The sequence below is a fragment of the Sardina pilchardus genome, chromosome 19 (genome assembly GCF_963854185.1).
Source record: "Sardina pilchardus chromosome 19, fSarPil1.1, whole genome shotgun sequence".
Taxonomy (NCBI): Eukaryota; Metazoa; Chordata; class Actinopteri; order Clupeiformes; family Clupeidae; genus Sardina; species Sardina pilchardus.
In genome coordinates this window covers 10,483,870-10,511,685 of record NC_085012.1, presented here as the reverse complement: position 1 = coordinate 10,511,685, position 27,816 = coordinate 10,483,870, and the positions used below count along the sequence as shown (strand labels likewise).

The window sequence follows — 27,816 nt, the reverse complement described above, 5'->3', positions numbered from 1 at the left end:
CCCATTGACATTTTAGACTGTGATGCACTTTCCAAGATACCTTATGAGAATACCCTGATAAAAGTTCCCAAATGGCAGTCCCTTTCGACAGAAAAGTCAAAACACGTGAGGTAAGTGTGTATATATATAGTCATTTATTTTAATATTTAAACCCACTAAAAAGTTGTATAGACAACTTTTGAATGAAAGGCACAGTAAAATCAGACACTGCTGATATAATACTCAAATGAAAAACAAAAACAAAAAAAAATGTACAGTACAAAAGCAGACAGTTGTTCACGCACGTACAACCCCCACCTCCAGCTCACCTCTCCAGAGGAGGCCCCTGTCTCCTTCCTCTTAGGGAACTTTGACATCAGTCAAATAATAATAAAAAAAAAACTCAAAGAAAAATATATCCTTGGGTTGGGGCGTAAAAAAAAAGAAATAATGACCAAACTTACACTTATTGCTTTTCCAAACAAAGAAGATCTGAGCTCTCCCTGCAATCGGTAAAAAGAGGGAGAAAAAGCAATAAAAACCAAGTTTGCCCATTGGTGTTGGAGAATCTAATTTCATTTTGAAGCGTTCACGTGTTTAGGTGCAAATGATTATCTGGCTATCTAGAGGCTTTTCTAATGCTCCACTGTCAACACCTTCCACCGAACACAAGCAGGTCATGAACGGTGCCGATGCTCTGAGGGTGTGAAACCCTTTTTAGCTCGCTATCAAAATGCACACTCGCACGCACACACTCCCACACACACACGCACGCACGCAGACACACACACTCGCACAAATTTGAATTAATTCATTGGTTCACCAAGTGCAAAATCCAACCTAATGTGCTAAATCATTAAGAAATTCAGGTCTGGCAGCTTGAAAGCTCGGTGGCTCAAACTTCAAATGGAACTCGAGTGTGTGGGGGGCCATTTGATGAATGTTTGATTAATTCAATTTGGGAGCTGTGAAATTAAAACGTAGCTCAGATATTCAAGGGTTGAAGAACCCCATTCTGGAACTCTCGCCTTTTTTACACAAAAACACATTCCCTTTTCAGTGTCACTTAATGTTAGTTGAAATGCGTGAGTGGAGAGAAGGGACATTAATTATCATTAGCAGGCAATTAATGGATTTTATTACCTCTGTGACTTGATAGCACTGGATGGTTTGGAGTCATGTTGGATCGAGCCCAATTTAAAAATTAAAAAAATAATTTACAAGCCTCCAAAATGAGGTTCCATATACATAGTGCTGCAGAGTGAAGCTGTTTTGACTGGGGTGGCACAAGAAGGGGGGGGGGGGGCAGCACTGCTTCTAAGGTCACGACTGAGTGGTACATATATCCCGACTCTTTGGTATATGCAAAACATTTGCAACATGTGGACGCCACAAGTCCCTTTTTCATCTCTTATTTTTTCCTATGTACAAGTATCTCAAAAACCATCTCAGCCTTTCCCCACAAAGACAGGAACACAACCAAATAATAATTAAAAAAAAATCAATGCTGATTGCCAAATTACAAGGGAGCTGAATAAACAAACTAACTAACAGAAAATATCAAGTGATTCTCCATGACAGGTGAAAGAAACTAAGACTTTTTTCAGATGTAAGAGGCAGATTCTCACTGACAAACACACACTCGCTCCCCGACTCCCCTTCTCGTAGCGCTCCCTGCTGTGAGGAGCTGACGGAGGTGCCTCACTGAGGGAGTTCAGATGGGGGAGGCCCAGACGTTGTTGCTTGGGAAAAAAACAGCAACGCATCTCGTCTTGCGCGTAACGTGAGTCTGAACCAGGCTCAACGCCCTGCGAAGAGTGAAAATCGGACACGGATTCAAACTCAGCTGGGGTCTGTCAAGTAAGAGTCTGAGGGCTGGTAACAGTAAGCTGCGATGCAGAGGAATCCGCCTCGAAGGACCAGGCGAAAACCAGGTCACGCCACCACACGGGACCCGACACCTGGCGCCCCACCTGTCCATTGACGGCACCTTCTCTGGAGGGAATGTGATTGTAAGATCCGGGATGGGTGTGCTGGATGTAAACAGGGTTGTACCTTTCCCTGCTTTCCGTTCATCTTAACAGAGTTATGTGTGTGTGTTTTTTTTTTTTTGCATCAGATGATTCCGGTAACACCAAAAAAATGGAGTTAAAAAAAGGAATTCATGAGTACTTACAAAAAAAAAAATTACAACAAAATGATGCTGCCATGCGAAGAAAGAGGAAATGATGTCAAACAGGAGGTCATGAAGGTCAGCTCGTGAAAGGACGGTATCTGGGCGCAGCCCATAAACCAACATAAGGGCTTAGCTTAGCCTAGCTCGCTAACGCTAAAGGCCTTTTATTACCTATTTGGACCGGCGAGCTGAGTGAGGTACTCGCGCAGCTCCTTGGCTGCCTGAAAGCGGCCGTAGCGCTTTTTGGGGTTCGCACACTCGTCCAAGAGCGTCTCCAGCTGTCCGGTCACCTGAGGCGGGGGGTCGTGCAGGAGTCCCCCCGTGCTGCCGCGCCACGTGGCGTAGCGCGACAACAGGTTCTGGCAGATGGCGTAGTAGTTGTGGTCGGCGGTGACGCGCGTGCAAAGCGCGTCCTTGGAGAAGGAGAGGCAGGCCTCCTTGTCGCACTCCTCAAACCTGCTCTCGTACATCACGTCATAGTTCTCTGGTTTATCTGCAGATGCAGAGAGAGAGAGAGAGACAGAGTCAGAGAGAGAGAGAGAGAGAGAGAGAGAGAGAGAGAGAGAGGGAGGGGGAGGGCAGAAGAAGAGAACATTGCGGTCAGGAAAGTGAGTAAACAAAAGTGAGTGATTGATGATGGATGAAAAACAGCACAAAAAGAGAGCAGCTCCAGGAACCGGGCTGCATTCAGACAGGTCTCAATTTCAGCCGCCATGGATGGCCAGGGTTCCCGCACGTCATTACCACTGGGGTTTGCGGGGATGCTTTTCCTATTTGAATGAATGAGAGGAACTCATCTCTGCACAACTCTTCCCAGCATCCCAGCAAGGCTATTTATAGCGGCCCAGGCCAATCAGACTAATAGAGCCATGCTTTTATGGAGTACACGGAGTAGGCAGACATTGCACATTACATTCTTAAGTGAAGGAAGCAGCATTTTCATATCTTATCTGTGGGAGAATTGTTTTATATTATGTTTATATTTTTCCACAAAGACCTCCATATTTCCATCTTCTCATGAACAGCTTAATCTAACTCAAGCATCTTAAAGTCTCAGTGAGGATACACATACACATATATACATACACACACACACACACACACACACACACACACACACACACACACACACACACACACACACACACACACACACACACACACACACACACACACACACACACACACACACACACACACACACACACACACACACACACACACACACACACACACACACACACACACACACACACACACACACACACACACACACACACACACACACACACACACACACACTTCAATTCCTCCAGCTAAGTAGACTGCCTGTGCTCAGGGGACAGCAAGGTGAGCAGAAGTCAATTACAGCACCAGAGCTTCAAAAGCAGCTGCTGCACACCAGTCTAGAACTTGCTGAGTGTGTGTGTGTGTGTGTGTGTGTCATGTACAGAAAGCCAACAATCATGTGTGTGCACAGCTGCACAAACACACATACACAATACCACATACAGATTCTCTCTCTACAGACACAGACACACACACACACACACACACACACACACACACACACACACACACACACACACACACACACACACACACACACACACACACACACACACACACACACACACACACACACACACACACACACACACACACACACACACACAAGGCAGATAATAGTGAGTAGAAAAACCCCCCATTGGCAAGCAATAAAATCGGAGGAAAATAATACAGCAATTTCCCTGCACCTGCATCTGGGCACTGTAAAGCAAGACGATCTGCATTTCAGAGGCATATGCAGGCCTTTGCCATGCAAAACAGCAGCACACAGCACACCTCAGCTCACAGAGGATCATTAACCCTAATTTAATGTTGCCCAGAATAAACTATACACACTCTCATGTTCCCTCTCTCTCCCACACATACATCACACACACACACACACACACACACTTTTTGAGTCTCTCTAGCTCCCTCTTTTTGCAGCATACATATACACATACACAGACTCATACTCCCTCGGCCACACACACATACATCACACACACACACACACTTTTTGAGTCTCTCTAGCTCTCTCTTTTTCCAGCATACATATACACATACACAGACTCATACTCCCTCGGCCTCACACACTCACACACTCGGCTGCATGGTGAAGCAGACCACCCCTCCGATGACGGAGCAGTGTGAGGGCTTGTTCATATTTACTGGCCTCTGGCTCCGCAGACGCCTGTGTTACCCCGAACCAGCCGAGCAGAACCCTTCTTCCTCGAGCGCAGAATTCAACCGCCGCCTCCACCACCCCCACCACCACCACCACCACCACCTCCGACGCAGCTTCGCCCCACTTGGCTGGGTTAGGCAAACATCCTGCTCTCACGCTTTCCCCCGCGAAAAAAAAGGAGGGGAGAGGCAGGCGTGAAAGCACACACCCCCCCCGCGCCCCCCGGCCATCCTCCGTTAAGCACGAGATTCATTTCGCTCCGATTTCGCTCCACGTGCTCCTTTGAAGGTCTCCCAATTCTGCCTCGCCTGCCCTTCTGCCCCACAAGCCAGTCAGGTGAGCTCATGCATTTGAGGCAAAGGAAAACACAGTGTGTTTGATTTAGGCAGCGTCGCGTGTGTGTGTGTGTGTGTGTGTGTGTGTGTGTGTGTGTGTGTATGTAAGTGTGTCTATGTGTGCGTGTGCGTGTGTTGCTCTGTGTGTTGCTCTGTGTGTGTGCGTGTGTTGCTCTGTGTGTGTGTGTGTGTGTGTGTGTGTGTGTGTGTGTGTGTGTGTGTGTGTGTGTGTGTGTGTGTGTGTGTGTGTGTGTGTGTGTGTGTGTGTGTGTGTGTGTGTGTGTGTGTGTGTGTGTGTGTGTGTGCATCTTAAATGTAAAAAATGCACTTGCCTGGCTGGCTTCTTATCCCTCCCTCAGCTTTGCTTAGAGGCTGTCTAAATATGCGAGTGCTTGTGAATGAGATTCGGTAGATTTAGCTCTCTGCGTGCCGCGGGCCACGGTAGCGCCTTCGCTGTCCTCCCCCCCCCCCCCCCGGTAAAACACCTGCCTAAACCGCCGGCACTGCGCCGCATGGGACGCCCTCTACTCTCACATTTGCTCGAAGGACACGGCCGTAGCGCGACCATTAATCAGAGGCCCTTTCCCAGACGGCGGGCCGGTGTTAAATCCTCTCCAGAGCTCACGGTAGAGGCACGGCTGGAGTGCTGGCCGGCTACGCACAGCCAGAGAGAGAGGGAGAACGATAGAGAGAGAATGGGAGCGAGTGAGAGAGAGAGAGAGAGAGAGATACGGAGAGATGGAGAGATACTGGCTGAGAAAGCGGAAGAGAGAGAAAAAGCGAGGGAGAGATTGAGAGATAGGAGAAAGAGAGGGACTGAGATTGAGAGAGACAGATCGAGAGAGCGCGAGGGACAGAGACAGAGATGGAGAGATACTGGCTGGGAAAAAGGAAGAGAGAAAAAGCAAGGGAGAGATAGGAGAAAGAGAGGGACTGAGAGAAAGAGAAAGAGAGAGAGAAGGACTGATCCCTGGGTACGAGGCAGAGGCTTGACCTTGGAGCCACTCGCTCCATCTTCTAGTGGACTGGTGTGACAGCCAGTCTCTGTGTGCCGCTTGGCTTGGTGACAAGCCAGCTTTCAGGAGGGGGGCTGTCACTTTACGCTCCTGTGTCTGTGTGTGTGTGTGCGTGTGTGTGTGCGTGTGTGTGTGTGCGTGTGTGTGTGTGTGTGTCACACACTGTCCATCTGCCGTTCACCTCTGACAGACCTTGTGCGCTGGCCAGCACACCGTTCACACTCTCCCCCCAACAGTGTCTGTCAGGTCCGAATGTCCACGGTGAAGCCTCGTCTCCGACTATAGGGCTAGGCTTTCACCAAACACCACACCACTGTCAGTGACCAGAGAGAGAGAGAGAAAGAGAGGAAAAAAGAAAGACAGAAAGAAAAAAAGAAAAAAAAAGAAAGAAAGGGAGATCGATAGATAGAGAGAGAGAAAGAGAGGGAAAGAGAGAGAAAGAGAAAGAGAGGCCTGAGGTCCCACGCAGAGCAGAGTCGGTCACAATGGCCTCCCCTGACCCATCGCCATGACAACTCCTTCCGTGTTGCGACAAACGTTATTTATTGGAGGGCTTTGCCCGGACTGAGTGGTGGCTATGACAGCGGCGAGCGCGTGGTCTAAAGGATAAAGTCGCGGCTAGCCTGGCTGACTGGGGGACCTGCGAGGCATCACTTTGACAGCGACGTTGTCCGCGAGTGAATGGAACATTGTTTCCGGAGACAGGGAAAAGTTGTGCAAACATCCCAATGCACAAAAGAAACCACACACAGATACGCACACCCACACACAGACACAGACACACACACACACACACACACACACACACACACACACACACAGGAAAAGACAGAGTCACACACAAACACCCCTCCTTGTCTTGCTCCAGATCTAGTAAACAACAGCTTTAAACAAATACGGGCAAAACTAATCCCAACGGCCCAATCCAGCCCAGTCCTTAAATGTGTGAACGCCAAGATATGTTGATGACAACACACTTAAAATACTTTAAAAAAAACTCCCACAGTACGGCTTAAAAGAATAATGAATGATGGAGAAAATAAGAGAGAGATACAGGGAGGAGAGAGAGAGAGAGAGAGAGAGATATGGAGAGAAAAGGAGCTAGAGAGCGATGGAGAAACATGGAGGAAAATAGGTGTGGCAGTGAAGCGTATCAGAGAGATTACCTACACATGTAAACCTCTTTCAAACACTCCTCCTTTCATCTAGCATGAGGCCTGATTGCCGTTTTAATTGGCTTCTGCTCTCTTTTGTTGTGTCTTTAGGGGATGCTATGCTACGATAGATATGACAGCTCTGGATTGTTCTCTTCGCCCTGTTCGTATCCTTTCATAGTCTTGATAGTAAATCACTATATTCACTAATATAATCACTACACTATTCTATTCTATTGTAACTACATTCTATTCTTGGCTCACCTGACATTTAGGTATTGCATTCCACATAACTCATAAAGAAATGACCACAATGGCGAGAAAAGGAAGACAATGAGAGCAAAGGGTGGGGAGGAGAGTTCTTACTTCAGCCGGTTCTTTCCGGAGGGGTTACATTTTCTCTGGATTTGATTATATTAGCCTACTAATACTCTTCTGTAGTTGTGAATGCAAAACATTGTGTACTGACTAAAGCATAGAGATTAGGCTGAATTATTATGGTGTGAGCAGGAAAATAATAAGAGGATGTAGACCATTCCAAACAAACTTAAGTCATCCAGTGGGGGGAAAGTCTACGGAGTCCAATGAGTGGGCTGGAAGTGGCAGACTTTCCCACCCATTAAGAGATGAACAGTGGAGTCAAAAACAAACAAATACAATAATACAATAGTGAAACACATTAGGACCAGAACTGCAGCACTACCAAAAATGCTGTGCTGGAAATGACACATTTATGTGTTTAGGGAAGTAGGGAACTCAACTTGTGTTGAAACTAACACAAATTGTGTTGTTTTTTAACATATCTCTGTGTTCAGATAGGGACAACACACACAGAGTGTTTTACAAACACATTCGTTGTAAGAGTGAGCAAGGACAGTGAGTCGGGGTGCTGCTTACTCTGTCTGATGAGCCTCTTGTCGGCCACCAGGACGTTCTCGGCGTCCACCACGATCACCTTGCCGTCGCGCGGGCCCACGGCGAAGTTGTCGAAGCTGACGTCCAGCAGGTAGAGGGCGAAGTCAAAGTCGTTGTTGGTGAGCTGCTCGGCGATGTCCATGAGCTGCCGCGCCAGGTCCACGCGCGTCGCCCACGGGGCGTGGTAGAAGCTCCACAGCTCCTCGCCCACGTAGTTCACCGCCACCATGCGCCCGCACGCGCCCAGGTACTTGGCGAACGGCCAGCCCTCGTCCGACGGGAAGCTCTGCACGCGAGAGAGAGAGAGAGAGAGAGAGGGAGAGAGAGAGAGAGAGATGTAAGTCGGCTGACCAAGGAGGTTGAGGAGATAGCATCTAAGACATACAGCTCAAAAACAAGCACACACACACACACAAAACACTGATGCGAGTTGTAAGAAACAGAGAGTGATAAAGAGCGACCGAGGAGGAGAAATGCAAGTCGAGCGTACGGGGGGGCGAGATAGCATCTGATACATGAAGCTCACTCAGACACGCGCACACACACATTCCCGCGACCGCGACACCAAACACACCGCGCCCTCTTCCTCACGGTGTTGCCAATGCAAACAGCTCAAGTCGCTCCTTGTGTCATATAGCTACAGACAACATGAAACCATTTGTAATTTCTCCTCAGAGAGCGCTTCAGCCGCCCTCGTTACGCAGTTCACCGCCTTTCACGCACAGAGGTGGACATGCCGGGTTCAGAAAGTAAAAGTCAGCTGGCCAAGCGTTTGATCCAACCATTTAGTAAACCATCTAAATCCTAACTAGCAGCCTGGTAGATCAGATCATTAGTGATATCACCTGTGTTAAGTGCACAGGTAGAAAGAATATATGGCAGGACTTTGACTTTCAAAAAGTTTTTGTTTTTAATTCTCACCGGGAGCTACAAACTGGTGTGCGGATACTTTTTTTTATCTTTTTGTTTTATCGCTCTTGAAGATCCTGCACCCGGGCAAAATTGACCTGTAGGATGTGCGTGGGTATTCTACTTTTAAGGACGTTGACTTCCTGCACATCCAGTCACACCTTACAGAAACAACCACAAAGCCACAGTAAGGCCAGCGGATGGGGGAGTAGGTCGTGACGGAGTGAGGAGCCACCTCAGGAACGTTGGCACCTTTCTTTTAACGGCCGCGTTAAAAAGCCTAATGTGTGTGTGAACAGCGGCCGCCTCACTGAAACTAATTATCAGCACGCGGCCATGCAGCTGTGGCTCGCCGTGTGGGGACAGACCTGGGGACAGCTTGCTGTGGCAACGGCACTGATATCACAGGCATTTATGGGCACATACACATATAAACACACACACACACAAAACACACGCACACACAAAACACACACACACACAAAACACACACACACACAAAACACACACACACACGAACACACACACACTAACACACACACACACACTGTTTTGTGGTCATCAATGCAAATGGTGAGTTTGTAGTCGTAAGAGAAAAAGTCCTCATCAATATCAAATCCATCTGTGCACACAAATGCCAGAAGGGACCTGCTGTGCTGTCATGAATGGTAAGCGTGCTGCAGAAGGCCAAAAGTAAATCCATTTCTACCCCCGGATCGTAAACACAACGTCACAAACAGACGAACGTGTGCACCGAGGTTCTCAGGCCCGGGGCTTTTGGCCCCATAAAGGAGTTAACGGCGTCCGTCTGTTTGCGTTAGGGACGCTGAGTGGGATTGGAGCCAGTGGAGATGCTGTTGCATCATTCCAGCTGATTTAACCACAGCACAGCACAGCACAGCACAGCACAGCACAGCACAGCACAGCACAGCACAGCACAGCACAGCACAGCACAGCACAGCACAGCACAGCACAGCACAGCACCAATACCCACCCAATCACACCCACGCAAGTCTGCTCACCCCGGTTCTCACCTGCCAGCACTTAGCTCTCACTTTGTCCTCTTAATGAGGGTCAATGACATGTATAAAAAAAGAGCCATCTCTCACCCTATGCGTGTGTATGTGTGTGTGCGTGTGTGTGTGTGTGTGTGTGTGTGTGTCAAGAGGGAGAGCGCAAATGAGAATAGCCAAGTGAAAGAGAGAGACAGACCAAGAGAGAAAGTGATAAGACAGACAGAAAACTATTGCCATAGTTTATAATTGTACAATTATCATTATTCCTTTTTACATGTGTGATTCCCCCCTCCTCCCTTCCCCTTTTGATGTATTTGACCCAAATGCTTTGCCAATACTGTACAATGTTATGGTCACGCTAATAAGGCTCCTTTTGAATTTGAATCTGAATTTGAGCGAGAGAAAGAAAGAAAGAAAAAAAAGAGACAGACAGAGACAGAGAGGTGGGTATAAGGTGTGAATGTTTCTCTTCACAGTACCCACCGAGCCACCAATTCCAGCAGCCCCCCCTCATCACACGTACAGGCTGCGATTAACAATTAATGGGCCTGTGCATGAATAATTAAGGTGGGGGGGTTGGGGGGGATTCAGTAGAAAATGGAAGATCCATTCAGGAAAAGAGGCTGACGAATAAATAAATGATGAACGGCTACATAAATTAATTCCAAAGTGAAATGAAATGTCTGGCACTTAACACCAGCTGCCCATACGTCACGCTTGTGGTTTGGGGCATGTTGTTCGTAGCCCAGCTTTCGCGCTCCTCCAGCTCTCGCTCGCTCTCTCGCTCTCTCGCTCTCCTCGCCTGCTTTCCCTCCACCTGCTTCTCCATTTCCCTCCACCTGCTTCTCTGCTCTCATTTTCTTTGTCTGGATGAGCTTCCCATTTTCTACCCCTCCCTCTCTCTCTCCCTTTCTCTCTCTCACTCTCTCTATCTCTTGTTAATTTTCGTTGTCATACTCAAACTTCAGAGTGCCTTTACTGATTCGAAGGGTTCAAAGGTAGGTTTGCTGAAGCAAGGACGGCAAACGTGATAGACATCACCTTCTGGAGCAAAGTCTGGTGTCTGTCCTAAACATGGCAAATCATATTGATTTGGGGACTCCACCAGTCCTTCTGTCTCGGTCAGTCTCTCTCATTGACTCACTCACACAATCCATATAGCGGACTTCTGACGGACGTTCGTGTTCATAAATAGACATCCTGAGAGGTCGGCTCAGAAATTGGCCGAATGAATATATTCGATGGCTAATTAAAATAATATTGCAAAACGACGCGGAGAGCCACGGAGCTGCCTAACGGGCTCGAGAGCGGGCAAAGCCGAGTCAATAACTGACAAGGAGACGGGGAGAGTTGGGGGAGCCGTAAAAATGGAGGAAACGGCTCTTCGGTCGATGAAAGGTTGCGCTCTCGGGCTTCAGAAACCGACTGCGCACTTCCAGCGAGCGCGCTCCCCGGCCCCTCGACAGCACTCGGCCATGTGAGATTAGGCCAGCGCAGAGCAGCGCAGCGTCCTCCTCCCGTTGGCTCGCGCCCAGGCCAGATTGAGCCAAACAAGCGCAGCACTGCAGGATTAAAAGCGAATCCCATTAGGGGCCGAGCAGATCCTCTGTGGAGCGGGGGCCCTTCACTGTATGGGAGAGAGAGAGAGGGAGAGAGGGAGAGAGAGAGAGGGAGAGAGGGAGAGAGAGAGAGAGAGAGAGAGAGAGAGAGAGACAGTAGAAGAGAAACAGACAGAGAGAGAGAGGGAGAGAGAAAGAGAGAGAGAGAGAGAGAAAAAGGTTTGGAGAAGGACAGGGAGAGAGGTCGGGCAGCTGCCTGTCTGATAGGCAAAACACAAGCGAGCGAGGAGCCAAGCGAGCGGGCAGACTGACGAACGAACGGAGGCCCCAGGGCCAGTCTCCGACGCTGTCGGCCTCGCTTAGGCTCGTGAAGACGCCGTCATGTTCCCTCGCTGAAGCCTGCCGCGGCAGGCAGGGCCGTCCGAGTTGCTCAGTGTGTCAGCAGGCCCCGACGCGGGCTAACGTGAGCCAACACCCGCTAAACACAAGCACAGCACACATCTGCCAAGCCGAGCTAAGCGGCTAATTCCTGACGACGAAACCGCCCAGGGCGCAGCACTCTGCCACATTTAACCAGCCATAAAATTATGGTAAGCAGCGCGAGATGTGAACCCGATACGTTCGCTTTGTTTTTGCAAAATTTAGCGCGGAATCAGGCGCAGCCTTTCCATACATCCTCACATTGCCCTGAACAGCGTTCCTGAGACAGCTGGCAAATTTGAAGCAAGGCCACATAACGTCCTTGTCACACTCAGGAAAAAAGTGTCTTCTGGGGTGAAAAACTACTTCTCAAATGATCATTTCTTTTTTTTTTTTTTTTACGACAAGTGGGGTTTGACTGATGGAAACTTCACAAAGAAGCAAAAAAAAAAAGCAAAGCAAAAAAAAAAAGGCGAGAACAGGAGCTCTCCACTGGCATCAAATAAACGGACCGCCCTGAGAGGCTAGTCCCTCTACCCTCCCTGGGCACGCTTTAAAAACCCGACTCGGCAGAAGTCATTAACGCCGGCGATGAGGCGTTGAAGTGGCCAAATAAATTGGAAACCCGAGTCTCATATAACACCCACTGCACTTTATTTAAAGGGTAGGGGCTCTTTGAAAAAAAAAAAGTGAGAGAGGCTCTTTTATTTTTTTAACTCTTCACTTGATCCTGGGCTGTGCTGCAGACGAAGGGAAGGAGAGAGGCTGGCCGGCGTTAGCAGTTTTCTCCCCTCCGCTGCCGGCCTCTCCTTGAAAACATGAGGGGATACGGTATTCCGAAAGTGCTGAGGACGCAGAAGCCGGGGCAGGAACATTACCGAGGGTGTCAGGAGGAAGCGATCACGGAACATTTCCCTTCTGGTCTCCCCGGTCGCCTCCTTTTCAGCGACACAAACTCTCCATCCATCCATGCCCCCCCCCTGCCCCCCACCCCACAGCTGCACGTGTGAGTGAGGAGGTTAACTACTCGGAGAACAGCGCGCATAACAAGGCGTTCACATGTCCATAAACTGCCAGGATATCGTGCTCGAATGGATATTCATGTACTGAACAAGGGGTTAGAATTGTCTCTGACTAACAGACACATACATACACACAGACACACACACACAGATAAACACACATACACAAACACACACTAACAAATGCGGAGGACTGATTGACAGCCACTGGACAAAGACAAATGAGCCAGAGCTCCTGCAGACAAAACGCGAGCATTTCTCCGCTCTAATTGAATAAGAACCATCCGGCGGCCTCGTGCAGTCTGACAGGGAAAAATGCTGAGCTGCATCTCCAGAGGGGCCTGCTGGAAATGAACACACACACACACCCACCCACACACACACACACACACACACCCTTCACCCCCCCCCCCCCCCCCCCCCTGACGCACACAAACAGACGCACACACACAAACACACACACACACACACACACACAGACAAATGGCTGGCCTCCAGAGGCAAGGATGAAACAAGTGCGGCAAAATCCACAGGAGTGTGCACCTGCGCCCTGACATCTGCTCACCAAGGTCTGCCCTTCCAAAAGATGCACCCATGGGAGAGAGTGAGCGTGTGTGTGTGTGTGTGTGTGTGTGTGTGTGTGTGTGTGTGTGTGTGTGTGTGCACATAGTAACTGCAGTGAGACCAGGCAGCCGAGATCAATACAGGTGCCAAATGAACCTGATTTGATCCCTAGGCATAGTTAGCTCAGTTTAAAATGGGCATCTGTGTTCTGTGTGGTCCATCTGCAGTAGGGCAAGTGGGTCCTCTGATGTCTCCATGCACTATAGTAGTGTGTGAGAGATTCTATATTCAGTGTAGTGCGTGCATGCGTGCGTGCGTGCGTGCGAGAGAGAGAGAGAGTGTGTGCATTTTTGTGTTTGTGTGTGTATGAAACTGTGTGAATGTGTGTGTGTGTGCGTGTATGTGTGCGTGTGTGTGCATGTGCGCGTGAGCTCACCCACAAGATTAAAAACAGCACAAAGTAGAGCAAGCCACAAAACACTTAAAATAAATAAACATCACAGTCGGAATCGCTCTGGACAATGGCAATTAGCAGCTAGCCGGGGGTCTGTTTCACGAGCGCTGCCAGCACTTCACCCAGCTCTCCGCTCTCCGCCCCGCCCAGTGCCCGCAAACCCCAGCCCGCTTTAAAGCGTCTTGGCAGGGCGTGGTGAAATTCTCCACATTTTCTCCCCCCAGCCCGGCCCTCCGGTCGACAACAGAACGCGTCTGGACAAGCACTTAGCGTCAGAGGATCTGAGAAGAGACGCGCTAACGAAAAAAAGGAAAAAAGAAAAAAAAAAACCTGAGACAAGGTTGCCACTCCACAGGGTGAGAGAGGGAGAAAGGGAGAGATAGAGGGAGAGAGAGAGAGAGAGAGAGAGAGAGAGAGAGAGAGAGAGAGAAAGAGAGAGGAAACGGCAACATGCAGCATTGTGGGGAGTGACGTGAAGCATGAAAAAAAATGATAGAGGGATGAGGAAAGAGATGCAGGGAAAAGAAGGAAAAAAATCAACGCAGTGACTGTGAAACACACATTACACAGTCCAGCAAGCCAATTAGAGGCTCCTCTAAAAATAATGGAGGCTACAGATCGCTTGAATCCACACACCGTACGGGCCAAAGCAAACCAGAGCATTTGGAAACGTTTGAGAGGTCTGGTCTAGATCAATCCAGTTTTTATAAGACCAGACCTGATGGGTCTTTCCTCTGTCATCTGCCAATGACCTTGGATACGTGTGTGTGTGTGTGTGTGTGTGTGTGTGTGGGGGGGGGGGGCGGTAGTACCTAGATCCGCGTCTGGCATTTTGCTGGTCATTAAAGTTTAAAAGCCCAGCCAGTCCACAGAGAGCCCTCCATCACAATAGGGAGGCTCGCTAATTTGGCACCCTGGAAGGCTTCACCTCTTCTAAAGACATCTCCTCCTCTGACACACACACACACACAGCGTTTTATCCACGCTAGACGTAGTCTTAACTGGGGAGCCCAGGGCGGACACAGGAGAAGAAACGATGGGGGGGGGGGGGAGAAGAAACGAGGGAGGGAAGGAAAGGAAGGATGTAAAGGCTGAGCACAGTAAGCGGCGGAATGACGCATCCGCGGGCACCCCGGGGTGAGAGTCGGAAGCGAGGATGAAGATGGGTTAGGGGGGCGCTCCTCTTCAACGCTACACAGAGTCGCTGAGAAGCGGGCATGGGCACGGGCATGGGGCACGTACAGCGTGAGCTGCGCCCCAAGTGCCGCCAGGGTGCCCGGGGTGCAACAGAATGCCCGCACACTTCAGTGTCTGTACCCTTTTAAACGGGTCGGCTATCGATGATCTAATGCCAATGTTACATCAACAGCATATGTGGCGTCGACGACGACAACGAGAGCAGGGATGCAGAGAGGTTGATAGGAGTCGACGTTTCTATTCCGTAACACACTTTGCTAACCGCTAGTCACAGTTCGCTAGCTGTCAATTTAATGTATGTGCTGAAATGAAGCTCAGAAGTTCGTACATAATCCTGGCATCGACAACCTTTCGAGAGCATTGTGGGGCCCTACCTTCGAGTTTGGTTCTCGTCATGAAAGCTGAAAAGCTCTGGCGTAAATGCTTAAATTGAACTGGAAGTTGCACATGTTTCTCAAGGCTAAACAAGGGAGAGGAATCATTACAGCAAAACAAGAACAGAGCAATTGACAGGAAATACACTGGGTTGTTATTATGACTGTGGATGAGATTGAAAATGACTGTAACTGTGTTGGACAGGGGGTTTAAAAATACATTCTCAGTGCGTGAGGTGGGGAGTGTGACTCCCTCTCCCACTGTGTGTGTGTGTGTGTGTGTGTGTGTGTGTGTGTGTGTGTGTGTGTGGCCTGGTGGGAGCACAGGGGGGAAGCAGTGGTGAGCAGAGGGGTTGGGGAACAGCCACGGGCATTTACTTAACCAAACACAGCTGCTGCTGTCTCTGTGTGTGTGTGTGTGTGTGTGTGTGTGTGTGTGTGTGTGTGTGTGTGTGTGTGTGTGTGTGTGGGTCTGAATGTGTCCATGTGTACGGAGCAGATTAGGCTTTCCAAGCGGCCAAGCCCATTCACAGTTAACGCAAATGGGAGAATCATCCACCAGACGTGGACACACACACACACACACACACACACACACACACACACACACACACTCTCTCTCTCCACCAGCTATACCATATGGGAGAGGGTGGCCAAAGAGGAGCGGTCCCCGATCATTTTGTCTGTCTTGTGCTTAACAGGATTCAGTCCACAAACAAAGGCCCGGTCTCAATAATGACGGACACTGAGGGCTGAGCACCAAAGCTAGGTTAAGCATTCAACACAAACCTCCCATCATGTGTGAGAGCCTCATCACCACAGGCTCCACACAAAGCAGCTAAGTACAGAAGAGCAAGTTTAATTCTACAACCCCAGCCACCCACCCATCCACACCCACACACACACACTCACACACCACCCAGCCCTCCAAAAGTGCGCATCAAATACAGCCAAGGACACCGATCACACCGCCGAGTGCGACAACAGTCAGCCTGAAAGCAGAGCTTAGCTTCGGCGCAACATTCCCCGTGAGTCGAGACGCGCAGGATTTACGCGGTTTTACGCGGCGCGTTCCCTAAATGAGATTATTATAAACATGATATTTGATTACACCGCGACGCATGCCAAGTCAACAGCCCAGGCGGCAAGCCGTTTAAAAATGCAAACACGGATTCGGGGCCGTTTATCAGCGCCATGTTTACTCGAAGGCCTCTGCTGTTTGCAGCGGACTTTACTGCAAGTTGACTTTCAAGGCCGTGATGAACAGGAGCCTTTCTTTAAAAAAAAAATCTGGGTGAGGAGGAAAAGAAAAGAAAAGAAAAGAGAAGAGAAGAAAAGGGAAGAAAGAAAGAAAAACTTTCAAGCACCTGCCTCTTCAGCTGACTAAGCTGACTGATCACAAGGAAGGCTTTCGAAGCAAGAAGCCATGAACTTCAGGTTAGGCAGGGTGTCTAGCGAGAGGTTGTGTGTGTGTGTGTGTGTGTGTGTGTGTGTGTGTGTGTGTGTGTGTGTCTGTGTGTCTGTGTGTCTGTGTGTGTCTGTTTTTGGGGGGGGGGCTGTCTTAACAGACGCAGTTTGGAGTCTGGGGCAGATAAGCGCACCCTTGACTGGCTTTGCCCTGCACGCCTGTCGGGTCCTGTTTGTCAGGCTCAACGAGCAGATGAGCCCACACTCTCCCTCCGCAGACGCCGCTAACGCTAACTCTAACCGCTACAGCTACCAGCCGCCTGCCTAGGCACATGCTAACCGCTAAGGAAGGGTGGAAGAGGCCACGTCTCAACAGGGCTGACCTGAATATCCCCATGGCTCACACACACACACACACACACACACACACACACACACACACACACTCCCCGTCGAACAGGAACCTGACATGCCAACGAGGATTAGGCAAAGAGGGAGCTCAGTGTTCCTTCCTCCCCTGCAAGTTTGAGAACTAAGAAAGCGACGAGGCGATGAGGCCCGAGAAACTGTTGAGAAGAAGGGAAGGGTTGTGTTTTTTCCTCCACTATAGTTTCTCTCTTCTTGTTTTTGAAGGAAATCAATAGGAACCAGTCAATAAAAGATTATTACATGTAGTAGTAGGGCGAGGGGATGTGGTGAGAGTGTGAGTGTGAGTGTGAGTGTGTGTGTGTGTGTGTGTGTGTGTGAGGAGAGGGTGGGGGTGGTAAACGACAGCACAGCACAGCGCAGCGTGAAAATAATAACAAGCATGCTTTGCTCTGGTCAGCAGTTGGCGAATGAGCAAAGCTGTGCGCTCTCGACGCACTGCTCTGTAGGAGCAAACGGACATTTCCACAGCACTTCCTTATTGCTTCTCCGGACTAAAAATATTCACTCTCCTGAGAGGAATAAAGTTCCTTGTGACAGCGAGTGTGGGGAAAGCGAGACGCCGTGCAACCCCCACCAACCCCACCCTCCAACCCCACCCACCAACCCCAACCCTCTCCCCTACTGGAGAGTAACAGAAGCCATGTTGTTGGACTTGGACCACGGCAAAACAACCCAGCGTATTGTGTTCTCACAACAAAGAGGGCCCGTTTCCACCCCCACCCCCACCCCCCTCTCGCACAAGGAAAAATGAGCTTGTGAGATGAGCACTGCCGAAGGCATCAAAAGCTGAAAATAGGGACGGCTCGAGCTCATCTGAGAGAATTAGATGCATGAATGAGATACAAGTCCTGCCCTGCTCCTGAGCCGAGAGAAGCACAGTAAACAGCAATGACCAACCAAGGCCACCGTGTTAAATCAAACCATTTCCATTTGGCCAAAACCCTGACAAGTAAGCACGCTCACATCTGTATTGTCAAAATGAGAGCATAGATGTGGGTAAACTTAGAGCATTTATTTTTTTCCCCTCTGCGCAGACCTACTGGCAGAGCGTTTGGCTTTGGCAGTGGGAAAGAGGCCGCAGCGCCCTGGGAAAGCAGACTCCCAGAGAAGGACCTGTAAGAAGAATGTGTCTGACAGGCAAGTTATGAAACTGGGCTCTGTGGAACATCACCATCTTTGTATGCTCTGTCTGCGCAGTCACCATTAATTCTTTATGGCCTCGCTGGAAACTCTCCCCCTCCTCCTTCTTTCCCTCCGCTACCACTTCGCCCCTCTTCCTCCCTTCCCACACTCCTCTATTGCACTCTGTTCCAAATGAGTTTTTTCCCCTTCTCTCTCTCTCTCTCTCTCTCTCTCTCTTTCCTCTTCTTCTTTCATTCCTAGACTCCAGGCTTGTAACAGCCAAAGGCACTCTCACACCGCTCCAGGTGCTATTCCCAGAGTGCAGAGTTACTCACAAACCCCTTGGTCACCCTTTTATTTTGGGAGGAGGGGCCAGGCGAGTGACGGAGTTCCCCAGACCCCAGTGAGGGTTCAGTAAGGGTTCAGGAGTTCAACGTCCAATCAAGTATTCATGAGAGCAGGTTAACACGCAAATGAAGATAAATGCCACTCCTGTGTTGTGGCCCAGTGTGTGTGTGTGTGTGTGTGTGTGTGTGTGTGTGTGTGTGTGTGTACTGTATCACAGCATGGGGCAGCACTGAAGATGGGAGGCATTTCATAAGGACCTCCTGACTGCGATCAAACACAAGTACATGGATTCATGGCTTCATCTATATCCATTTTTAGACTGAAGCAGTCAGATGAAGTGAGGAAAAAGAGAGAGAGAGAGAGAGAAGAGAGAGAAGAGAGAGACCGAGAGAAAAGAGAGAAAGAGAGAGCAAAAGAGCAAAAAATGGAGGAAGACCCACTCCACACACACAACGGCTAATCAACTTTTATAGATTGGCATCGCTGAAGGGATGAACCCGCTTTTGTCTGCCCAAATGTCTAGGGGGTGTCAGGTCCCCCTTTGTACGCCGGGAGGTCAGCGCAGATATCGAGTGCCCTCGCACGCCTGCCCCTTTGTTGTCCTGGTCCTGCACGTACGTCCAGTCAATGCCCAATGAAATTGGAATTGATTGGCCAATTGTAAATCATTCTAGAAAAGGCAAGGTAGATAGTGGCCTTTGAAAGCCATTACATCCATTTCAGCGCGATGGATTGCCTTGAACGACAGATGATTGCACACTATGTCTTCAGTCACTACACTGAACCTGATGTTGAGCAATGCTGTTGATGTGAAGTATGAGTAAATACACGTTGGTGAGGTTTTTTTTACACTGTCAATCATGTTTCTCCCAACAAATGATCACGCCCACATGACCAACAATGAGGAGCGTGTGAGGATTGTCTTCATATTTAGATGAAAAGAAACGCGCTGATGACAGCTTTGCCTGACACCAATTGACCCATTTAATGTGAAAATGGACCATCTCTCCATCTTGTCACGCTCTCTACTGACCTGTCCGATTAAAGGCCTAAAAAGGCCAAATAAATATTTTTTAACAATTAAAATAAAAAACGAACAATGTAAAATTGGTTAGTATATGGTCTTCTGGTAGGTCATCCCAATGTAGTCTCAAGTGCCAGGAGTCTCCGTCTGAGCACTGAGACCTTCCCGGCCTTAACCAAGGCCTGAATAATTCAAAACGCAGGAAAACACAAATCTATGGGGCAAATGCTTTCACTTGAACGAGACAACCCCCAAGAAAAGCCTTCCCAGGCAAAACGAGCAAACAAAGGAACAAAAGACCGCTTTAAGCTCAAGCCTCGTGGCAGCTACCAAAATGCATTGAGCCAAGAGGAGAGAGAGAAAAAAAAAAATGCTCTGTGCAATATGCACACGTCTAATGTCTGCAATTTTAGAGCAGTCTTGCTTTTCTCAATACCACTCCGCAGCCCACCTAAAACTGACACATTTTTTTTTACTCCGCCGGCAAGAAACATCAAGGGCAGCCGAGGCGCAAACAGTATGATCAGCTTGTATTACCACAGGCGAGAGATCACAGACAGTGCGCTTTTATTTCTGTGGAGGGCGGGAGACGGAGGAGATGAGTGACAGGGCAAACGACGTACCTGCAGCACCAGAGGCTCGGGGTTGAACGCCAGCGTCATCAGCAGCTGCATCCTCTCCGTGTCCTTCAGGTTCTTCAGCAGGAAGCTCCCGGAGTCCTTGGTCTCGGCGTAGCGCCGGACCACGCGGTCCAGCAGCCGCTGCGACGGGCAGTGGACCAGGTCGGACCAGCCCTCGACCACGTCCGGCGTGAGGAGGCGCACGTCGCCGTTGAGCCGCGCGAACTCCGTCTTGTACATGGCCTGGACGAGGTCGCAGCGCGGGCGGCCCGTGGCCCGCTTGCAGATCTTCTGGTCGATGTCGGCCAGCTCCTGGCTGGAGCCCAGGCGCTTGAGCACCACGCGGCGCGTGCCCTCGCGCGGCTCGCCGTACTGCGCGAAGAACACGTTCTTGACGTTGAAGACGTCCAGGAAGCGGAGGCGGCCCCACGCCTCGAAGGACACCTGCCCGTTCATGAACTTGCGGCACCAGCTGGTGCCGAAGCAGGCCGGGCACTTGTTGAGGTTGACGAAGCGCCGGTCCGTCAGCTCGTTCTTCTGGAAGGAGGCGAACAGGCTCTGGGTGTTCATCAGCACCACCACGCACAGGCCCACCACCAGCAGCAGCTTCGCACAGCGGTACACGCGGCCCAGCTTGAGGGGGAGGAAGCGCAGCATGGTCGGGGCGGAGGAGGTCACGGAGGGGTCAGGGAGCGGTGGTGGGTGGAGGAGGGGGTGCCGATGGGATGGAGGGGGCAGAGAGGGGAGAGAGAGAGAGCGCGGGGACGGCGTGAGGGGGTGCCTTAGAGGCGCACCGTTGTCGTCGTCGCTTCCCGCCGCCCATTCATGGTCGTCTTAGAGGTGCAGCCGGAGGAGAGGTGCGGCGAGGTCCCCCCGCGATAGGGACTGGGCGGCCCTGCTGGGCATGCTGTCAGCCTGAGAGAGAGAGAGAGAGAGAGAGAGAGAGAGAGAGAGAGAGAGAGAGAGAGAGAGAGAGAGAGAGAGAGAGAGAGACAGAGAAAGAGAGAGACAGAGAGAGAGACAGAGAGAAAAACAGAGAAAAGAGTGATCAGTATTCAACAGAAACAGAGAATATGACCGTTGCAATTCACCAGCAAAAAAGATCACTTTCCATTTCCCTGCCTGAGCTCAGAACCTTACGTGCCAAAGTACACACATCTATAAAACAAAGACTTTTTGTGGCATTTCAAATCGTCTCACAAATTGGAATTGCTCCGGTCATTTAAGAGAATTCATTACCTTTTCAGCCGAAACGAGATGGATCCCTGCCAAAACAGTAAAACAACCAAAGGCTCATTTGTTGCTTGCACTCTTTCCCTCTCCCTCTTTTTCCTCACTTTTCTTTCTGTCTTTCTCTCTTTCTCACTTAGACTCTCTCGCTGTCGTCCACTTTTTCTTTTTCCTTCACCCTCTGAAAAATAACTTCTTACGATCCCCTGATAAGAAAAGTGACGGGCTAATAAATTTAACAAAAGTGTGAATGAGGGACAAAAGGGGGGGGGGGGGGGGGAGTGTCACTGAGGGCGATGTACAATGTCATCAATGTGCTGTCATCAATCAAACAATGTGCGGCAATGCGGAACAGCCATCAGATCAGCTCGATCACGAGGAGGAAAAGCAGAAGTGCGTCCATGTGCTGGAGGAGCGCTCCTCTGGAAACCCAGTCATCTTCATTCTATTTTCACACACACACACACAAAGACACACACACACACACACACACACACACACACACACACACACAGACACACACACACGCAGACACACACACACACACACACATACGCGCGCACACACACACACGCTCAGACATACATACTGTGCTTGCGTGAGTGGGGCCCTACTGAGCAGCTGTTTAACCTTTGATCAGAATTGCCCTGGTAAGTTCTAATCTAGCTTTGAAGTCGAGTCTTTGAAAAAAAGAGAGAGAGAGCGAGAGAACTACTTGTCACTGATGTAGAGGTAACAGTGTGCGTGTGTGTGTGTGCGTGCGTGTGCGTGTGTGCGTGTGTGTCTGTCTGGGGAGAATGCACTCCTGATAAAGCGACGCACGTCAAAGTGTCTGTAGTTCATGTAGGGAATCAGAGATGCACGCTCAAAGAAGTGATGTGGGACTTGCAGAGAGAGAGAGAGAGAGAGAGAGAGAGAGAGAGAGAGAGAGAGCAGTAGAGATGGAGGGAGAGAGAGAGAAATGGTACAATGATAGTGAGATAGCTGACAGAAAAGAGATAGAGCATGACAGAGTGCGGGAGGAGGAAGAGAGCAGAGGGAGAGAAAGAAAGAGAGTACAGTAGAGAATAGAGAGAAAAGACAAAGATGATAGACAGATAGAGACTGACCTTGGGAAGCAGGAAAAGAAGAGAGATGACGAGGAACGGTGGATGAAAAGAAAAGAAGTTGGAATCAAATTCAAAGCCCACGAGCAACTTTTCAAGACAAAAGCTCCTCTGTGTGTTTGTACAGATCCCTTTGTCCACTTTGCCTGTGTCGCTACCTCAGCTCTCAGAGCTCAGAGCTCGGAGCTCAGCATCCCTCAGTGGGCAGAAAGCCCATTTTCATTTAAAGCTCATTACAACATGTGCGTTACAACACCGCCGCTCTCAAAACAGTCTCTGGTTAGAGCCAAACAAGCTTGTTCAACCCCATTCAACACCCAAGTGACACCTAAGGGAACAGGAAGAGAGGAACGAACGACAGAGTCAGAGAAAAGGAAGTGAGCAAACTACATAGCCATAGCCAGTGTGCAGTCGTATTACCTCCACTGAAAGGATATTGAGAAGTTTCACCCTCTAGACATTTCTCCACTCATTAGTTCAGCACTTCTCATTAAATATTAGTAGCTTTTCGAAATTATAGTGAAGCATATTTCACATGGCCCCCTGTCTGGCTGGACTTAGCGAGAGGGAATTCATTTCAGCCGACTTGCTGTATAAGGACGTCAACCCGTGGTGGTGTTCCTCATTTGCAAAACCTCGGTGAATTGAACAGGGACAAATTAATTGTCTAAATTCCTGCAGCCGATGAGTTAATGTTACTTCGTCTGGAAGAATTCCCAATTGTGCGAGGCACGGTACATGAACAATGGGCTGAACTTCTTTCAAGGCCTTCCTCCCGCAAATAAAATGGACCCCGGAAAAAAAAAAGCAATCAACAAGGCAGCAAGGTGGTAGTCCAAGCACGTGGAAGCTGATTACATTTCTGAAAAGACTGACTCAAGGTCTATTCATAACAAGCACACAGGTACAATCACTGGGCCAGAAACTGAACCTGATAAGACTCGGAGCAAATACAGTTTTATTAGTCAGACCCAGAACTGCATTGTTTAGTGAACAATAGCAGATCCCGAAAGACGAGACGATATGAGATCTGCACAAGTGTCATCAATGTTAAGCAGTGTGACATATTCACCTGGCAAAGGCATTTGCAAAACAGGAAGAGAGGTATCTGGTTCAAAGGTGGCAAAAAGGTGAACACAGAGGTGTCTGATGAGACGCTCGATTCACCTTTAGCTGTGAAACAACCTACAGCATATAAACAGACAAAACTAATCACTAGCACTGTCTGGCGCGCGCACACACACACACACACACACACACACAAACACAAACACACTAGACACTCACTAGGCGCGCACACACAGCAGAATACTACAAATTGGCTTTGGAAATATCCAATAAACACAGAGAGAAAAGGGGGCAATGAAACACCCTCTCAGGCAAAATGCTGGCAATATTACCAACATACGAATAAAAACAACAGTGGAGCAGAACAACGCCGCATTTAAGTACCGTGGCTGTGGGTGAGTTCAACATGCTAAAACACCCAAAATGTGTTTTAAGTCGTGCAGGAATCCACTTGATCCCCCCTTTTCTTGACCTTTAGAGTTAGAGGGATAATACACGCCTGTAACAGCCGGAGGCAAACACTCCTAAATGCACGAGTGAGCTTTTCACACTGGGCTGTGGATCCAGAGGAATTTGTTTGCGACAAACAAAAGCAACTGCTTGGGCTGCCAAACTCAAGGCATCAGCACTGCAGGCTGGATCTAATGGGCTCCCTGAGAAACCCTTATCCAGATGCACATGTTCTTTTGCCTGGTGTATTCAAATTCAACTCTTCTCCCTCTGCCTCTCCTCACTCCTCACTCCGCAAACAGATAAAAGATTTCGAAAAAAGGCGAAAAAGAAAAAGTGGTCGTTTTTCTATTTCAAAAACCGCTACGTCCCCGCCTTTGGCGCGTGTGTTTTGAATTACGGGAGTGTTTCACCCCTGTGGCGGCGACTCCTCCCAAAAGTTCAAGCAGCATGGCGGGCAGGGCAGGCCTGGCAGGGCAGGCGGGCGGGCAGCCCCAACCATGCCCAGGGCTTGGGAGCGTTCGCCACGCTCGTCCAAGAACAGGCACTGGTTTTTACCGGCAGACCGCCCAACTATCACGGACGCTGAGACACACGCCGCGGTGCGGTGCCGGCCACAGAGCCTTTTTTTGGCACTTCTTTAGCCTTTTTATGTCTATTTCCCCTCTTCCTTGAAACCACACAAACCTTCAATGGGCTGTTTAAGACCCGAGTTTGAGGGAGCAGGCTGAAGTATCAAAGGGATGCACAATCACGCACAGATGAATGATGAAATCAGTGAAGAGAGCTACGGGTTTGGCTGGGGATTAGACAGATACAAAGGGGAGGAAGAAAAACACTGAGGCAACGTTTGAGTTGAAAAGACATGAAGCCGGTAAGGCTATGGAGATACTCACAAGTCGAGAAATCCCAAAGCAAATGTTCAGTAGCTCACTCCCCTGGTTAGTGTGTGTTTACCCATTGAGTTCAATGTTTTATTCTTTTTTTGTATTCTTCAATCGTCTCAAGAGAAGTCCTATTGCTGACAGCTTGCGCAATCCCTGTGAATGGAGGAAGGATTCGGACTATAGGTCTGTGTTTGTGCTTCTGCTTAAGGTAATCTGGTGCAGAAGCACGGTGAAAACTGAACCGCTGCCAAAGCCCACAGTGCCAGCCGGGCTACAGTTCTCGTCTCCTCAGAATGAGGGCACGACCAGGAGGAGAAATAGGTGCCGACGCCACCACGCTGCCAAGAAGGAGTCTAGTCTGAAAGGGAAGACTGGAGACAGACGGCGACTTTTTAAAAAATGGATCGTATGAGTGTATATTCGAGTCTGTGTGAAGGATCCAGAGAAAGCACGGGGCAGAACACAATGCCTGGTCAATTCACAAATAATTCACACAGCAGTTTCTGCTCTAGCCACAACCTCACTTATTGTGAGGCAATGGTGAGAATGAATGACTGCAGTTGCCAAGGTTATTGATTGTGAGGAGTCAATAATGTTTGATCACAGAAACATTAATCCACAGTCCACATGCCATTACCTCTGTCCGGGCAGTGAAATAACAGGAGGGGATGAGATATGACAGGCTTATGCGCTAAGTAACCAATGAAAACTGGATATCTCAACTATCGTTATAAAAAATTAAACACATAAAAGTCCTTGAAAGTGATACGCTCATGAATTTTTACTTAACATATGCAGGAACCCATAATGCGTATTAAGCAGCTCTTCAATTACATTCCACCATTCATCCTTAAACGGCTGGAAGCGGTTCTGTTTTGTGGGACCCATACATTTTGTACATGCAAAACCAAAGGCTAAATTTATCTTCCGGGTACTCTACAATTCTTGTTCTCCAGGGTTGTCTGTCCTTCCAAATCTGCATCTTTCACTCCAGTAGCAGTAGCAGTAGCATGCTCTGCTAATGAATAAACAGAGCTGCTCTGAGCAGCACACTGAGGACAAGAATAATGGCATCAAATGAACTGACCACAATGTGCGCCTTGTTTGGAACTGTTGCACTGACAGACAGTAAGACTGCCCCTAGGCCATTACAAACCAAGACTGCGAACACATAAAGCAATGTTTTCTCTCATCCCGAGCCACACTAGAGCAAACTGCATTGTCATGATGTCATTACAGTAACATTGCCCATTACTCCGACCTGAACCAAAAAAAGGTCCAATTCAGGACCAGACTCAATATTCCACTAATCTATTAAGTGCTGTACAATACTGATTTCACCATAGGATGTCTTTACCTTCTAGTGCCATTTAGACAGCCTACTACTGAAAAGTATATATACTTGGTAATAAAGGCATATTGTCAAAGTGGAGAGTTCAAAACACATTGTATACAGTGACCAATATGCTTGCAGCTTGCTTTTGTAAATCATAAAAGATCATATCCCGCAGTACAATTCTCAGAATCAAAGCGAGTGATATTGCAACCCTACAAAAGCGTTGTTCTGTCAAAGAGGAAAATAAACTGTAAAAAGTTTCACCGCACAAACACAATATAAAATCAATAACCAACTGTTCTTGTCTCATGCGCAAAAAAAAAAAAAACACTGACACTGGGTAGATTCATAATTGAATTCGAGGTCAGTTCAGAAGAATCTTGTTACGTTGTTTCAAGCGTCTGGAAATTGTGCCAAGAAATATGAAACCCAATGCTTTGCAAGTTCTGCGCACGACCTGTTCTGCATCATAGACAATGCAGGCTATCGCTATGTAACGTTATCCTAGGACCTGGTTTGTTCTCGACTGTCAAACGCATCAATCAATCGATCAATCAATCAATCAGAATGTCACAACATTCAGGAGAGCCATCATTGCACAGACATATAGTAGCCAAGGCTACAGAGAGTGAGCTCAAGTAGGGTTAAAGATGTAGCTTACAGTCTATTAGGTTCTGGGAAATTATAAGATCTATAAGAAATCCAAACTCAAGAAAAGTGGGCGATTTACTGAGCTGTGCTTGGACCTTTTGATGGGTGCATGTCGCCCAGTTTCCGCGAAACACTGACAACATAGAGCCGGTGGATAAAGCCTAGTTGTTGGCACTTGGCATGTTACGACATCCTACTTCCTTCCTCGGCGTTATCCTGGATAGGTGAGTTATCTAGGTTAATACTCGAGTCGCACGTCTTCAAAGCAGTACACTAAGATCTTTTGTTGGTGACATATTGCATTGCATTATATTGCACTATTGAGTTAGTCAAGTTCAGCATATGGGAATAGCAATCAACATCAGAAAACGGCACACGAACCTGTAAGACTTTCTCCCCCCTGTGTCTTTAAGAAGTGTTCCTCTTAGCGTTTAGTTTGTATCATTCTTCGAAGTTGCAGCTGTCAACCAGGCGAGGAATAGTTACTTTGTTGCTGCCAATGGGAGATCAATGCGATGAGATGTAAATTCCACGCACATGATGCATCCTTATTAAGAACACTCGCGTGGTCTTTCCATTACGATATCGTCTAGAAACTAGCTAGCCACCTAGCCATAGTAATAAACAGTCTGGTGTTGGATCTTAACTCTTCGTCGTCCGGATCTTTCCGACTGCATGCAATAGTCCCTTTTTCGTAATAACATGCGCGATCCCCAGCATCAGTAGTCTATGGCTCAATTTGTCCCGATTCGCGTAGCACCTTTGGGAACATCAAGGTTTTCTGATCCCGACAGAAAAGGCTTACTGCTCTT

General features: G+C 48.7%; 1 protein-coding gene across 2 annotated transcripts; it reads right to left on the bottom strand.

The window, feature by feature from the left end:
- Nucleotides 1-117: 117 nt before the first annotated feature.
- Nucleotides 118-27,816, bottom strand: dipk2ab (divergent protein kinase domain 2Ab). Of its 2 annotated transcripts, none has more exons than XM_062521353.1 (4): nt 27,386-27,816; nt 20,280-21,191; nt 7,794-8,097; nt 118-2,648 (listed from the first exon to the last, which is right to left on the bottom strand). In XM_062521353.1, exons 2-4 carry the CDS (start codon nt 20,931-20,933, stop codon nt 2,323-2,325), a joined length of 1,284 nt encoding a protein of 427 aa, XP_062377337.1. In that variant the 5' UTR covers nt 20,934-21,191; nt 27,386-27,816; the 3' UTR covers nt 118-2,322. The 2 variants fall into 2 exon arrangements, with proteins under 2 accessions (XP_062377337.1, XP_062377338.1); XM_062521354.1 differs by lacking the exon at nt 27,386-27,816 and adding an exon at nt 21,516-21,627.